At 48.3% G+C, this 12,064-nt stretch overlaps 1 protein-coding gene across 4 annotated transcripts; it reads left to right on the forward strand.

Annotated features, from left to right (window-relative positions):
- Window positions 1-693: 693 nt before the first annotated feature.
- Window positions 694-11,206, forward strand: DACT1 (dishevelled binding antagonist of beta catenin 1). 4 transcript variants are annotated; one of them, XM_082760569.1, is made up of 4 exons: window positions 694-1,183; window positions 3,144-3,276; window positions 4,919-4,981; window positions 7,438-11,206. In XM_082760569.1, the coding sequence occupies exons 1-4, from the start codon at window positions 812-814 to the stop codon at window positions 9,294-9,296; spliced, it is 2,427 nt and encodes an 808-aa protein (XP_082616695.1). In that variant the 5' UTR covers window positions 694-811; the 3' UTR covers window positions 9,297-11,206. The 4 variants fall into 4 exon arrangements, with proteins under 4 accessions (XP_082616695.1, XP_082616697.1, XP_082616694.1 ...); XM_082760571.1 differs by having other exon boundaries at window positions 7,552-11,206; XM_082760568.1 differs by having other exon boundaries at window positions 4,919-5,074; window positions 7,438-11,205.
- The last annotated feature ends 858 nt before the right edge of the window (window positions 11,207-12,064 follow it).

Here is a 12,064-nt window from a genome sequence, read left to right on the forward strand (position 1 = left end):
CATACTGTATGAAGTTCACTTCATTATGGCTTTTTCAGCCAGTCCACTCCAACGGGCTTTGCAGCAACACCTCGCCGGTGCTTTGATCCCAGTGGCCACGCTGCTGCCTGGCACAAGAATGATAAAAATCCTAGAACCACTAAGGTTGGAAAAGCCCTCCAGGATCACCTGGTCCATCCCCCTACCACCAATGTCACCCCTAAAACACGTCCCCAAGCAGCAGGCCCAACCTTCCCTTGGACACCCCCAGGGACGGGGACTCCCCCACCTCCCTGGGCAACCCGTCCCAACGCCTGCCTGCTCTCTGAGCAGAAATGTCTCCTCATTTCCCACCTCAACCTCCCCTGGCACAACTTGAGGCCATCTCCCCTGCGCTCCCCACCTTCCCCCTGCTCTCCCCACCGCCCTGGGCTGCTCTCTCCCTATTTCTTTTCCATTTTCCAGCTGCCCAGCACCCCGACGTGCCGCTGAGGGGCTTTTCAGAGCCTTCACCCATCCCCAAACCGCCTCCGTCTCCTTCCACCGGGGCACGGCGGCGCCCACCACCGACCCCCGGCGCCCCCGCAGGAGGGAGGCGGAGCTGAGGAAGAGGAGGAGGAGGAGGAGGACGAAGAGAAGGAGGAGGAGGAGGAGGAGGGCGGAGCGGCGGTGGGCGGGCGCGGGGCGGTGGCAGCAGCCGGGCTCCCCGCGGCCCATTCGCCACCGGCACCGGCGGCCCCGGAGGCAGCGGCGGCCCCGACAGCGCGGAGCTCGGCGGCCCCCCGAGGGCAGGGCCCGGAGGCAGCGGCGGAGCCCCCCCTCCCCTGCGGCGATGAAGGCCAGCCCCGGGGCCGCAGCCTCGGCGGGACCCGGACCGGCACCGGCACCGGCACCGGCACCGGGATCGGGGCCGGTCCCGGGAACGGGGCCGTCGGGGGGAGCCGATGCTCGCTGGAGGGAGAAGGGCGAAGCGGAGGCGGAGCGGCAGCGCACCCGGGAGAGGCTGGAAGCCACGTTAGCCGGGCTGGGCGAGCTGGACTACCTGAGGCAGAGGCAGGAGCTGCTGGTGAAGAGCCTCCTGCTGCGGCGACCCCCGGGGGCGCAGGGGGGTCGAGGGGAGCAGCAGGCGGGCGAGGGGCCGCCGCCGCGGAGCCTGGAGGAGAAATTCCTGGAGGAGAACATCCTCCTCCTGCGGCGGCAGCTGGTGAGCCCCCGGGACCTCGGGGTGCTTGGGGTGGCGGCAGGGCGGGTGGGGACACCCCGGCACCGCAGCCCGACACCCCGTCCCGTCGGGGCTGGGGGTCCCGGTGATGCCCCGTGCTCCCCGCGGCTCCCTGCCCTCATCCCGGGGGGAGCCCGGGGGTGGCTCTCGGGGACCGGCTGGAAGGGAGAGCCCCGACGGGGGTCGTCGCCGCCGCCTCCCGCAGCCTCGGCGGCGTTTTGGTGGTGGCTGCCTGGCCCTGACTGCCATTCAAGGCAAGGGATGCGCTCCCCTTGCCTTGAATGGAAGTGGGAAGCGAGCTCCTGGCTCGGCGAGCCCCAAAGGAGGCGCCGGGAGCTGCGGCGGGCTCGGGCTCGGGCCCCGCGCGATAAGGGGCTGCTTTTAGGGGAAGGGGACTCGTGCGGGAAAGGGAGGCAGGCGGCACGAAGCGGCAGATCGGTTTGCAGTGAAAATAGCCTACAGCTGCGCCTGGCCGCCTTTGTGCGCGGCTCAGCATTTGCTTTCACCGGGGGAGAAGTTGGACGGCGTGATTTATTATTTGCTCCCTCTCCCCGCCTTTTTTTTTTTTTTTTTTTCATCCTAGCCTTTTGGTGCACCTCATGTTAGACCGATTCCCTTCCTTAAAAGCCAAAACGATGATCTCGCTGCTCGGCAAGAGCCGTAGCCAAGTACCAGGGCACCGCCACCCGAAGAGGGGCTTTGTGGCAGCGCTTCCATTTGTGCACTTGACGTTGCAGGCAGGGTGCTGGCTGGGCTGGGGGGACAGCGGGGGCAGTAGGTGGCGCCCTCAGGCACCGCTCAAACCCCAGCCCGGCTCCCAGCCTTCTCCAGAAAGGTGGGAGAAGACTTGGGTCACCCCTTCGGTTCTCCAGGGATGGCGATCAAAGCCAGCGCGGCTTCAAACGGCCTCGTTCGTGCTTTTGGCGTTCGCTTTCCCTTTGCCCGAGGACTGGCCTTCCCCAGGGAAAGGTTGTCCTTGATTTAATGGGTTCAGAGCGAGCCCAGGTATGAGCATCAAAACTCTTTGTGATGAGTGTATTGGAGCACCGCTGGGCACAGATCAAATGATGCACTTGGAAAAAGAAAAAAAAAAAAAAGAGATAAACCTTCCCCCTGCTTCCCCTACTTTCCCCAAAGCCAGAACAATTAAAGAGTATGAAGCAGAACAGATGATGGATAAGCAACATTATAATACACACAGGGAAACTGATTGCATTGACCGTGGGTTAATGAGTGCCTTACAAAATCATTTCTTATTGCTTATTTTATGCCATCAAATTACCTTCATAAATAGCCTTAGAATTCATCTCGCAGCAATTTTGTACAATTATAATGGGAGAAGAGGAAGAATTTCTCTTCCTTCCTGCTGCACTGCAAAACTAATAAAAGGGCGGTGATCCCAGCTCTGGGAATCTTGCTGCCTCTGTGGTGGAATATGGGCTTATACCGTGCAGCAGAACGAGGCGGTTCCCACACTACAGACACTTGTTGGCAGAGCCGCTCGTCCCATTGTGTGAACAGATGTGATCTCTGACTAGCATCACTGCGGTGGTGAACGTCCCCTGTTACACTGGCAAAGCTGTATTTTCCCTGAAGTAACCCATTTCATATGTGCAGGTCTGGTTTTACCATATCATACAAAACAGCTTTGTTGTTACAGCTGCGTTCTCGCAAAAGAGCGCTTTGCCAACACAGTGTATTGTGGGGCACGCTCCTTATGTGGAGCTGGCTGGAAAAGGCTGGAATGAAGTGCCTGCATAATTCTTCAGTTAAGTGTTTATCCAGAGCATGTATCTAGAATTTCAGGACTTTGTCCGGTTTGTAATTTCTTATTTTTTAAAGAGCGTTGACATGATGCTCAGAGGGAGAAGGCTGATAGTCTGTGGAACCCCTTTGTGTCTGTCCCACTGAAGGAGCTGACGTTTGTCATCTTGTTTTCCAGAACTGCTTGAGGAGGAGGGATGCCGGCCTATTAAATCAGTTGCAAGAGCTAGATAAGCAAATAAGTGACCTCCGTCTGGACGTGGAAAAAACAACAGATGAACACCTTGAGACAGACAGTCGTCCAAGTTCAGGTAAGGCCAATGTGCAGCAGGACGGAGCCTCTGAGTACCTAGAATTAAGCAGCCTGTAATTTTCAGTACTACAACAGAAAATGTCTATAGCACATTCACACTCTGATAATTAGTGCCAACTAGGAAAGTTCACCTACTACTAGAGAGGTTGCTGTTTGTAGACAACATATTCAGAGGGATGTTTCAAGCTTAATTGGGTTTTTAGTGTTTGGGTCATGTTTTTTTCTCAAGGCCACCCACAAAATGTTCCAGTCCTCCTGTGTATTAGGAAAGAGGTTGCAGGAAAAATGGTAAAAGCAAGCAGCGACAGCAGGAAAAAGATGTCAAAGTTAATCTTGCAGCCAGATGGAACAGTGAATCTTAATATCTGATCCCTGATGTATTGAATTTCATTCCATTCTAATTGTGTTGAAGCCAATAAATGGTATTTAACTATGGGGAACCTTCCTTAGCAGCATTTAGACTTTTGATGGCAATAAAAAGTGGAAAACCCACCAACCAATCACTTGCACTGTTAAAACCATTGCTTATTTCTAATTTGAACTTGACTTGCTCCCATACTGATTTATTTTCAAATGCTTTTCTCCCATAGACTAAGGTCTTTTCTAATGCTCAGCTTTTTCTCCTCTTGGAGGTGCTATACATTTTAATTCCCAGCTTTTTTTGATGAGCTAAACAGGTCAAGTTCATTAAGTCATTTGTTTCAAGGCATTTTTCCAAGCTCTTAAATAGCTTTATGGCCCCTTTCCATTTTTTTAGCTTTGTTTTAAGCATGCTGGATTTGAGGACTAGGCACACCGTTCCAATGTCTTTCTTTACCAATGCCATATAGACTGGTGAAGTCATTTCCCAACTGCTATTCATTAGTCTCTTTGTACATCCAGCAATCTCATTAGCTTTTTTCTTTTTTCCTTTTTTTTTTTTTTTTTTTTTTCCATATCATTAAGCTTGATTGAGCTGCTTTTCCATGCTGACTAAGTCCTTTTCAAGAGAATTGTTTTCCAGGATGCATCCTCGTTCTGTAGATATGATCTGCATTCATTTTTCCTAAATGTACAATTTAAATCTTGATTATAGTGTGTTGTATTTTTCTTGGGTAGACCGTGTTTACCAAGAAATAAAAATTTCTGTGCCTGCACATTTTTTACTCTTCTTCTTTCATGGCATCCTAAATATTATATCTATGTCCAGAACTTTTTGAAAATAATGGATTGCATTGGGCCCAACACTTGGTAAAAATTCTGTAGTCAGGTGATAGCTGGGGAGTCTGTGTTGGAATATGCTATTAAATGAGTGGGCTGGCAAACACAGCCTGGAGCCTTCTAGCTAAAATCCATAAGCCCCTGTAAAGGTTAAAACCCCAGCCCCTATAAAGGTTAAAAAAAATAAAGTTTAAAATATCATATGCTGAATAAAGTTGTGCTCTTTTACTTTTAAGTGCCTTACTATTAAACTGAATTCTTCGTAGCAGTAAGGATATTACTAAATTGTGCACTGCTTTTTTGGATGACTGAATGAAATCCCATAACTAATTGCAATAGAGTAAGCCAACATAAACACAAGCATGACTGCCTTTCTAGGGACACAAATGGTAACTTTGTGTAGACATAACTAATATAAATCCGAACTCTTATTTTTATAGGGTTTTATGAGCTGAGTGATGGAGCTTCTGGATCGCTCTCGAATTCGTCTAACTCTGTCTTCAGTGAGTGTTTATCCAGTTGCCATTCTAGCACTTGCTTTTGCAGCCCTTTGGAGGCAACACTGAATATCTCAGATGGACGCCCTAAATCTGCAGGTATAGTAAAAGCAGGTCGAATACATCATACTCCAGGAGGTGGCTTTGGCTTTGGAAATACTGCCTCAGGAGTATCTGGGTTGGATTAACCCTTCTTCTTTTCATTTGATGTACTGTGCTCTGAAAAGATTCCAGTGCCTATCATGTACATGTGTCATGAGGCAGGACCGTTTGCCTTCCACCACTCCAGCCTCACATGTGAATCTGTTGCCCTAAACGTATGAAAAAAAAACCCACACATGAAAATATGACAGCTGCTCTACCCAGTAGAGGGCAGTGGTACATACGCACATAAACACATTAGTCGGCTATTTTCTCATGATTTCTTTTAGAAAAGCATTTTTACTAAACAGCAGTAATTAGAAGTACCTCCACAGCCATGCAATATAGCCACACTTGTCCTTATTAAAAGTGACAGGGTAAGGAGCTAGCTGCAGGTCGCAAGTTGGTCTGTTTGTAGCAGTCATTTTGTCAGTTCTGAAGGTCCTTAACACCCAGGTGACCATGTTGAGGTGTGTTCTTCGTTTAGGTATTATAGGCAAATAGACAACATGAACAGGGAAAACGTATTTAGTCCCTGGCAGAGAGCTGTTGACTTTCCTTTGATGACAGGCTGAAGTTGCAATCCTTAATTTATATGATGGTAAAATAGGAAGGCCTCCTCTGTCCTAATCTGTTCTGCTTCAGTAGGACTTCTGTGATTGAGCATTACTGGTTGAAGTTGCAGCCATACTCATTCAAAAGCCTTAAGTCCATTCTGGGTTGTGGAGGATGCTCATAACCATAGTATTTCTAATTTCCATTCTGCTCTTTAAGGTTAACTTATAGTGAATTTTTGTGAATCGAGGACAAAATAATTCACATTCTTCTGACTCAGAAGTGGGAAAAATCAGCCTGGGATACATTCTTTCTGAGATGCTGAGAACTCCTCTAAGTTATCCTTTGAGCAGCTTGAGGTAATTTAATGTTCCCTGTTGAAAGGTATATGGGATTTTCAGCAGCCATACATAAAAAGAAAAACATGCATAAGGCTTTCCAGCAGATTGCTTTGCTGTTTTTTTTTTTCTTCTGTGTACAACATGAAATCTAAAACTCTCATTAATCATACCGTCTCACTTTTAGGGATGAAATTTCTCAAACTGGCACGTTTCAAAGAAGTTTTTTTGGCAACATTTCCTGACTCTGACATAGAATTTAGGAAATGTGGGAAAACTGTGAGGTGATCTGGAGGAAGTGCCTGTTCTTACCTTCCCTGTTCTCCCTCTCCTGCCCACACAGGAACATCATCTCTATCAGCTAATTTCATCAAAGTATGTGAGACCTCTTTTGAAATAAGCCTTAGATAAGTGGCAAGCACTGAGCATTCAAATTTGAGAACCCTGGCTGAAGTTTCTAGCCCAAGGGTAGAAAACAAAACTGACAGTGATCTCCAAGGATCATTTAGGTTGTCCCCCTACCCAGGAAGACAAAATGAACTAAACCTTAAGAAAATAATAATCGTAGGTGCTTGGATTGAAGCCTTGCTTGTAAGGTTGCTTGTCTCCTAAGTGCCTTAGCCATTAAATGTGACTCATGCATCTTGAAACGCACTGGATTTATCTTCCACAACTCTCTTTGCAGAGCCAAGGCTAGGTTATCGGCTGTATTGACCTGCAATCCTTGTACTTGTGTGGAAAAACGAGCCTGTTTCCCATTCTTTCACCTCTTATTGTTCAAAATGCACACCTATTATTTACAATTTTGCAATTATGAATAGTTATCATGCTAATAGTAATTATAATTATAATAATAACAACAATAAAATTAAATCTGGATTTTAGTTTTTGACCCAAGACATACTTGGAAAAATCTGGAAGTGAAATTTGTCAGTAAGCTAGAAGCAATTTGTTGGTCTCTTGTCTATGTTTTTTGTTTCCCTTTGGGCAAAGTAAATTCAGAGTTATACATCTGAGGCCCACGGTGAGTTATACAGGTGACAGTGTAACACACAAACAGGAGAGACCCTTACAGGCTTCTGGGTGGCTTGGATATTAAACAGGAAGCTCTTAGCAGTCTAGGCACAAGTTTGAAATCAATGTAAATACTCTCATCAGGGCTGAGATTTTTATTTTTTCAACAATTTTAGTCATGTTGACCCAAACCCTCCCTAGCTGCAGGTGGGAAGAGACCCGTAGAAGAATAGTGCTGCTTGTATAGCTGTTGAGCAGCATCCCTGATAGAGAGATTTCTCCTGTTTGAACAGCACTGCCGTACTGAAAACATTACACTGCTTGTGTAGATGAGACCGGAGCCCCTGACAGCGTGTGAAAAACAGCAGGACTGTCACTGGCAGGCTCTCTAAACTCTTCTAAAATGCCTTTCAGATCTCATAGGCTGGATGGATTATAATAAGGAAGGCCAGCATGAGGACCAGACCGCAGGCTCTGTCTGTCGCTCTTTGTCCACACCGCACTCAAATTCCCTCGATGTCGTTGCAGATGTCCACCCAAAGTACCAGTGCGATCTGGTGTCTAAAAACGGGAGTGACGTCTACCGGTACCCCAGCCCTCTCCACGCGGTCGCTGTGCAGAGTCCCATGTTTCTTCTCCCTGTGACTGAGAACCCACAACGAGAAGAGGAGAGACTCGGCTGCGATATTACCGATGTTTGCGCTGGATCTGAAATAGACTCAGGAAAAGCAGCCGATGCCTTTCTCCCGCCGGGCTCCTGGCCTGCGTCGTGCCCATCTGCCAGCAAGAGGATAGACGGCTACATCTTAAGCCTGGTGCAGAGAAAGACTCACTCTGTAAGGACTAACAAACCAAGGACAAGTCTCAACGCTGATCCCACCAAAGGGATCTTGCGACACGGCAGCATGTGTGTCAGGCAGGCTGCTGGGGCGGTTTCTCACAGCAACGTCGTGAACCTGAAGAGCACGAAGCAAGCGTGCTTGCCGCCTGGTGGGACGGCCGCTTTGGACACCGTGGTGTCTTCCCCACTCAAGCAGAGGCCGAGGGAGGCAGGTGGTGAGCAGGTGGAGAGTAGAAAGGTGCCTTTGCCACCAGCTTTTCCACCTGGTGCGGCAAGTGAAGCTCAGAGCAAGCATCTGCCACGCGGGGCCAAGCCAGCGCCTTCAGAGCTAAACCGGCACATGGTGGCTACCACGGGGGATGTTCCCAAGGAAAGCGGCCAGATCTTTGCTGCATCTCCCAAAGAGAGCCCAGGGAAGCCGGTGGTGCTGCAGCCAGAGACCAGGGTCAGCCAGCCTCCCAAAAAGGTTCTACTGAAGAGCAGCTTGCAGGCGGCTCACACCTCCTCGCCTCCTGTGGAGGAGAGGCCCACGCTGGATTTCAAAAGCGAGGGCTCCTCTTCTCAGAGCCTCGACGATGGGCTGCTGGTGAACGCCCAGTACATACCGGCCCAGCAGCAAAGTGTTAAGCTCCACAAAGGCACCCGAAATGTCAAGATTTTGAAAAGCTCGGCGCTGAAGCACAGGCCGCACCTCACCAACGGGCTGGAAAACAGCGCGCAGACGTTGCGGGAGAAAGGCAAGCCGGTCGGCAAGAAGTGCCGCTTTCCTGAGGAATTGGATACAAATAAGAAACTGAAAAAGCCCTCCTCCAGGGGGAAGAGGAGCAGCGGCTTGCAGCCGGAGTCTGGCCTCCAGGGCCGGCCGGCCGGCCTCCATAAATCGGTAATCAGATCCCACGGACACGGCCGGGAGGTGGTGGTGGCCAAACCGAAACACAAGCGGGCCGACTACCGCCGGTGGAAGTCATCGGCGGAGATTTCCTATGAGGAGGCCCTGCGGAGGGCGAGGAGGAACCGGCGGGACGGCGTAGGAGTCTACTCGCAAGTTCCCCTGCCATATGTCAGCCCCTACGCCTACGTGGCCAGCGACTCGGAGTACTCGGCGGAGTGCGAGTCTTTGTTCCACTCCACCGTGGTGGACACGAGCGAGGACGAGCAGAGCAACTACACGACGAACTGCTTCGGAGACAGCGAGTCCAGCCTGAGCGAGGTGGAGTTCGTCGGGGAGAGCACCACCACCAGCGACTCTGATGAAAGCGGGGGCCTCATTTGGTCCCAGTTTGTCCAGACGCTCCCCATCCAGACGGTCACGGCTCCGGAGCTGCATGAAAATGCAGCAAAGGCCTTTGTCAAAATCAAGGCCTCCCACAACCTCAAGAAGAAAATCCTGCGCTTTCGGTCAGGTTCCCTGAAGCTCATGACGACCGTCTAGTGAAGGGACTTGGTGGAATGTATCTGTTTCTGCTTTCGGAAGCAAGGTGCTTTTGTGTACATATTTCCACAGATTTTTTTTTTTATACAAATATTTAAAACTTAAGGTAAATTATGTCACTTGTCTTCAGAACTTGGGTGGATACTAGTGCCTTTTAAGTGGAAATAAAAAACATTACACTTGTTTAAAAAAAAACAAAACACAACACTGCCATTTCAGTGGTGAACAGCCTCCAGTGCATAGTATCAGAAGGCTTTGGAAAAAAAGGCTAATGTTTCCAGGAATGGATCTTCTTTGCCTATTTTTTTCTTTCCAGTTCTGGGTCTTATACAGGATATCAACAGCTTAAGGTCATAAGGTTTTAGGGGGTGAGGGGGAGGGAGTATGGGTGGTCTTCATGTTTTTTCTTGTTCCCTTTCTGCTGCTCCTCTTGCCACATCTTGAACTTGTTCCTCCTGATAGTTCAGCCTGATTTTTTTTTTTTTTTTTTTTTCTTGTTGATTCTCTTCTTGAAGCTGGCCTCTGTCCTCCCCCAACCTTCTTCCATGAGGAAAGGGCTCCTGTTAAATCTGTCTCCAAGGTCAAGTTGCCTTCTCTGGAGTGCACTCTGCTCTGATTTCCTGGAAGTCCTAGTGTGGACTGTGGTGGTGTTCAGAATAAACTGTTGGAGCAGCTGACCAAGGCTTAGTAGCTTCAGTATATTGTGTAAAACTGCTTTTGAAAAAAAAAAACATATGCATGTCACGTGCATGAGTATCAGTAGTTTTAATATTCCCGTTGATGTCCAATTTACTGTACATCATCAATGGCTGTTTTTATATATATATCATTGTGTAAATTAATATAACACATCATATGCTGTAATAAACAGTCTGTTTTAATACTTTTTTAAAGTTTGTTACGTTGGGGCAGTGCCAGTCAATGGTTTTGTATTGGCGTTGTCACCACCTCGGTGTCTCTTTAATGTGGCCTGTTAACATTCCCTGGAATTCGTCATGCAGGAAATGGAGCAAGTTTAAAATGTTGCTGTGTATGTGATTTGTGCTTTGAGGGAACTGGATTGTCATGGCTCCTGTTGTTCTTGCAGTAGCTTGCATTTTTTAAGGGCAGGATGGGATTGAGGAGCTCGGAGATGTCTTCAGGTTGTTGCTTATGGGCAGCTCACATTGCGGAGCAGATGGAAATGTAATATTAATCCTCCTTGCTTCAGGGTGCTTGCAGACTTTGGTTAGTACAACTGAGGGGCAGATGGTAGGTTTCTGTAACCAAATGGATCTGTGTAATGCAACGGGCATCCCTCTGAAGTGGCCGGTAAACGAATCACCAAAAGCTTCATGCTCAGGTGCTGGGCTGGGTAGAGGACTGTAGGCTTGGTGTCCCCGGTGCCTTCTTTAGGCATGGAAACTGGCTGTGGCACAAACCTGACAAGGTTATGAGAAAGAAGTGACAGTTGTGTCACCCACTGGACTCTGTCTCAGTTTCTTTCTTCCCATAGGACTGGAGGTGAGTCTCTGCCAGCAAAGGAGAAAGGAGCTAACCGCAGACAACACTGCTTCCCTTTGCAGCAACAACTTTGTATGTTGTCTGTGGGATGGCTGGGGGTTTATGGCAGGCATGTCTGATGGAGCTGGGCCAGAGAATGGGCCGCTTTCTGCAGGTTCATCTTCTGCTCTGGGATCTGTGAAGCAGTGGGCATACGACTAGCATGGATGCTGTGATGGTTAGGAATTTCAGGGATATGTCTGCAGCCCATCTGGTCCATAGCAAACCTGGCTGGACAGATGCCTTCCTTTGTGGTTCCTCTGTGTCCTTCCTGCTGTCACCCACCTGTAAAGCAGAATGGTACTTTCTCAGGTTTCCTTGCATTGAAAGTGTGGGAGGGAGAGATCCACCAACAGTTAAATGTCTCTAGGAACAGCTTCTGAGACCGTGGTAACACTTTTTGTCTAAGTGGTGGATTTCATCCTTTAATTTGCAGAGTGTAGTAAATCCCTAACTATCTCTGATGTCTCTCGTATTATTATTTTTTTTTTAGTAGAGAAACGTCACTTTCTGTATGGGGTCATGCAGTATGGTCATAAGTTTCTAGATGCAGTGACCCACAAAGTCCTTGCATGTCCATCTCCCATGATACAGGAGAATCTGTAACTCACCTTAGCTGGTTGCTCCTGTTAAAGCAGGAGCAATCTCCTGCTTTAAATCAACTCTCCTGTTGCTTTAAAATGGAAGGGTAACTTGTGTGTGTATATGTAAGTATATACATTTTATATGTTATGTGCATATAAAAAATATTAATATAGAATAATTATTCCAGAAGTTGCTGGACAATGGTTGCTGCTACAGAGAGGGGAGAAAAGAAATGTTTGTTATAAAACACAGCATTACTGAAGCTGATCAGCAGCTCAACACATCCCCGTTAATAACTGACGGGTGTTATATCAAACAAAGGGAATGTCAAGAAGCTTGTCAAAGCTCGTGGTTTCTTTCCTAAAATCTCTCTTAATCATGCCACATAATCTCTCTTTGAGCGAGAAAAACACATGCAAATCCCTGTAAATCTCCTCAAAGGTGTAGTTGAGTAAAAGAGAGGATCTGCAGACGTGCACTGTCTCTGTGGCTACAAAGGAGCTGCTGGTGGGAAGAAAACTGACCAGTGGCTTTGGAAAGATGAATTCTTAATTACAGTGCTATAGCATATTGTCTCTTAGCGGGTGCAGAAGGCTGGTTTCCAGAAGTGAGTTGCTGAATAATTTCAGTTTAGGTAAAAT

This window comes from Aythya marila (genome assembly GCF_965140915.1).
Source record: "Aythya marila genome assembly, chromosome: 5".
In the NCBI taxonomy this organism is placed as follows: Eukaryota; Metazoa; Chordata; class Aves; order Anseriformes; family Anatidae; genus Aythya; species Aythya marila.

Bases quoted from the DNA above. Each gene is read 5' to 3' on its own strand.
- DACT1 (XM_082760568.1), top strand. From the start codon at position 812: ATGAAGGCCAGCCCCGGGGCCGCAGCCTCGGCGGGACCCGGACCGGCA. The intron at 1,184-3,143 runs GTGAGCCCCCGG...CTTGTTTTCCAG, and splicing joins TCCTCCTGCGGCGGCAGCTG to AACTGCTTGAGGAGGAGGGA. The intron at 3,277-4,918 runs GTAAGGCCAATG...TTATTTTTATAG, and splicing joins AGACAGTCGTCCAAGTTCAG to GGTTTTATGAGCTGAGTGAT.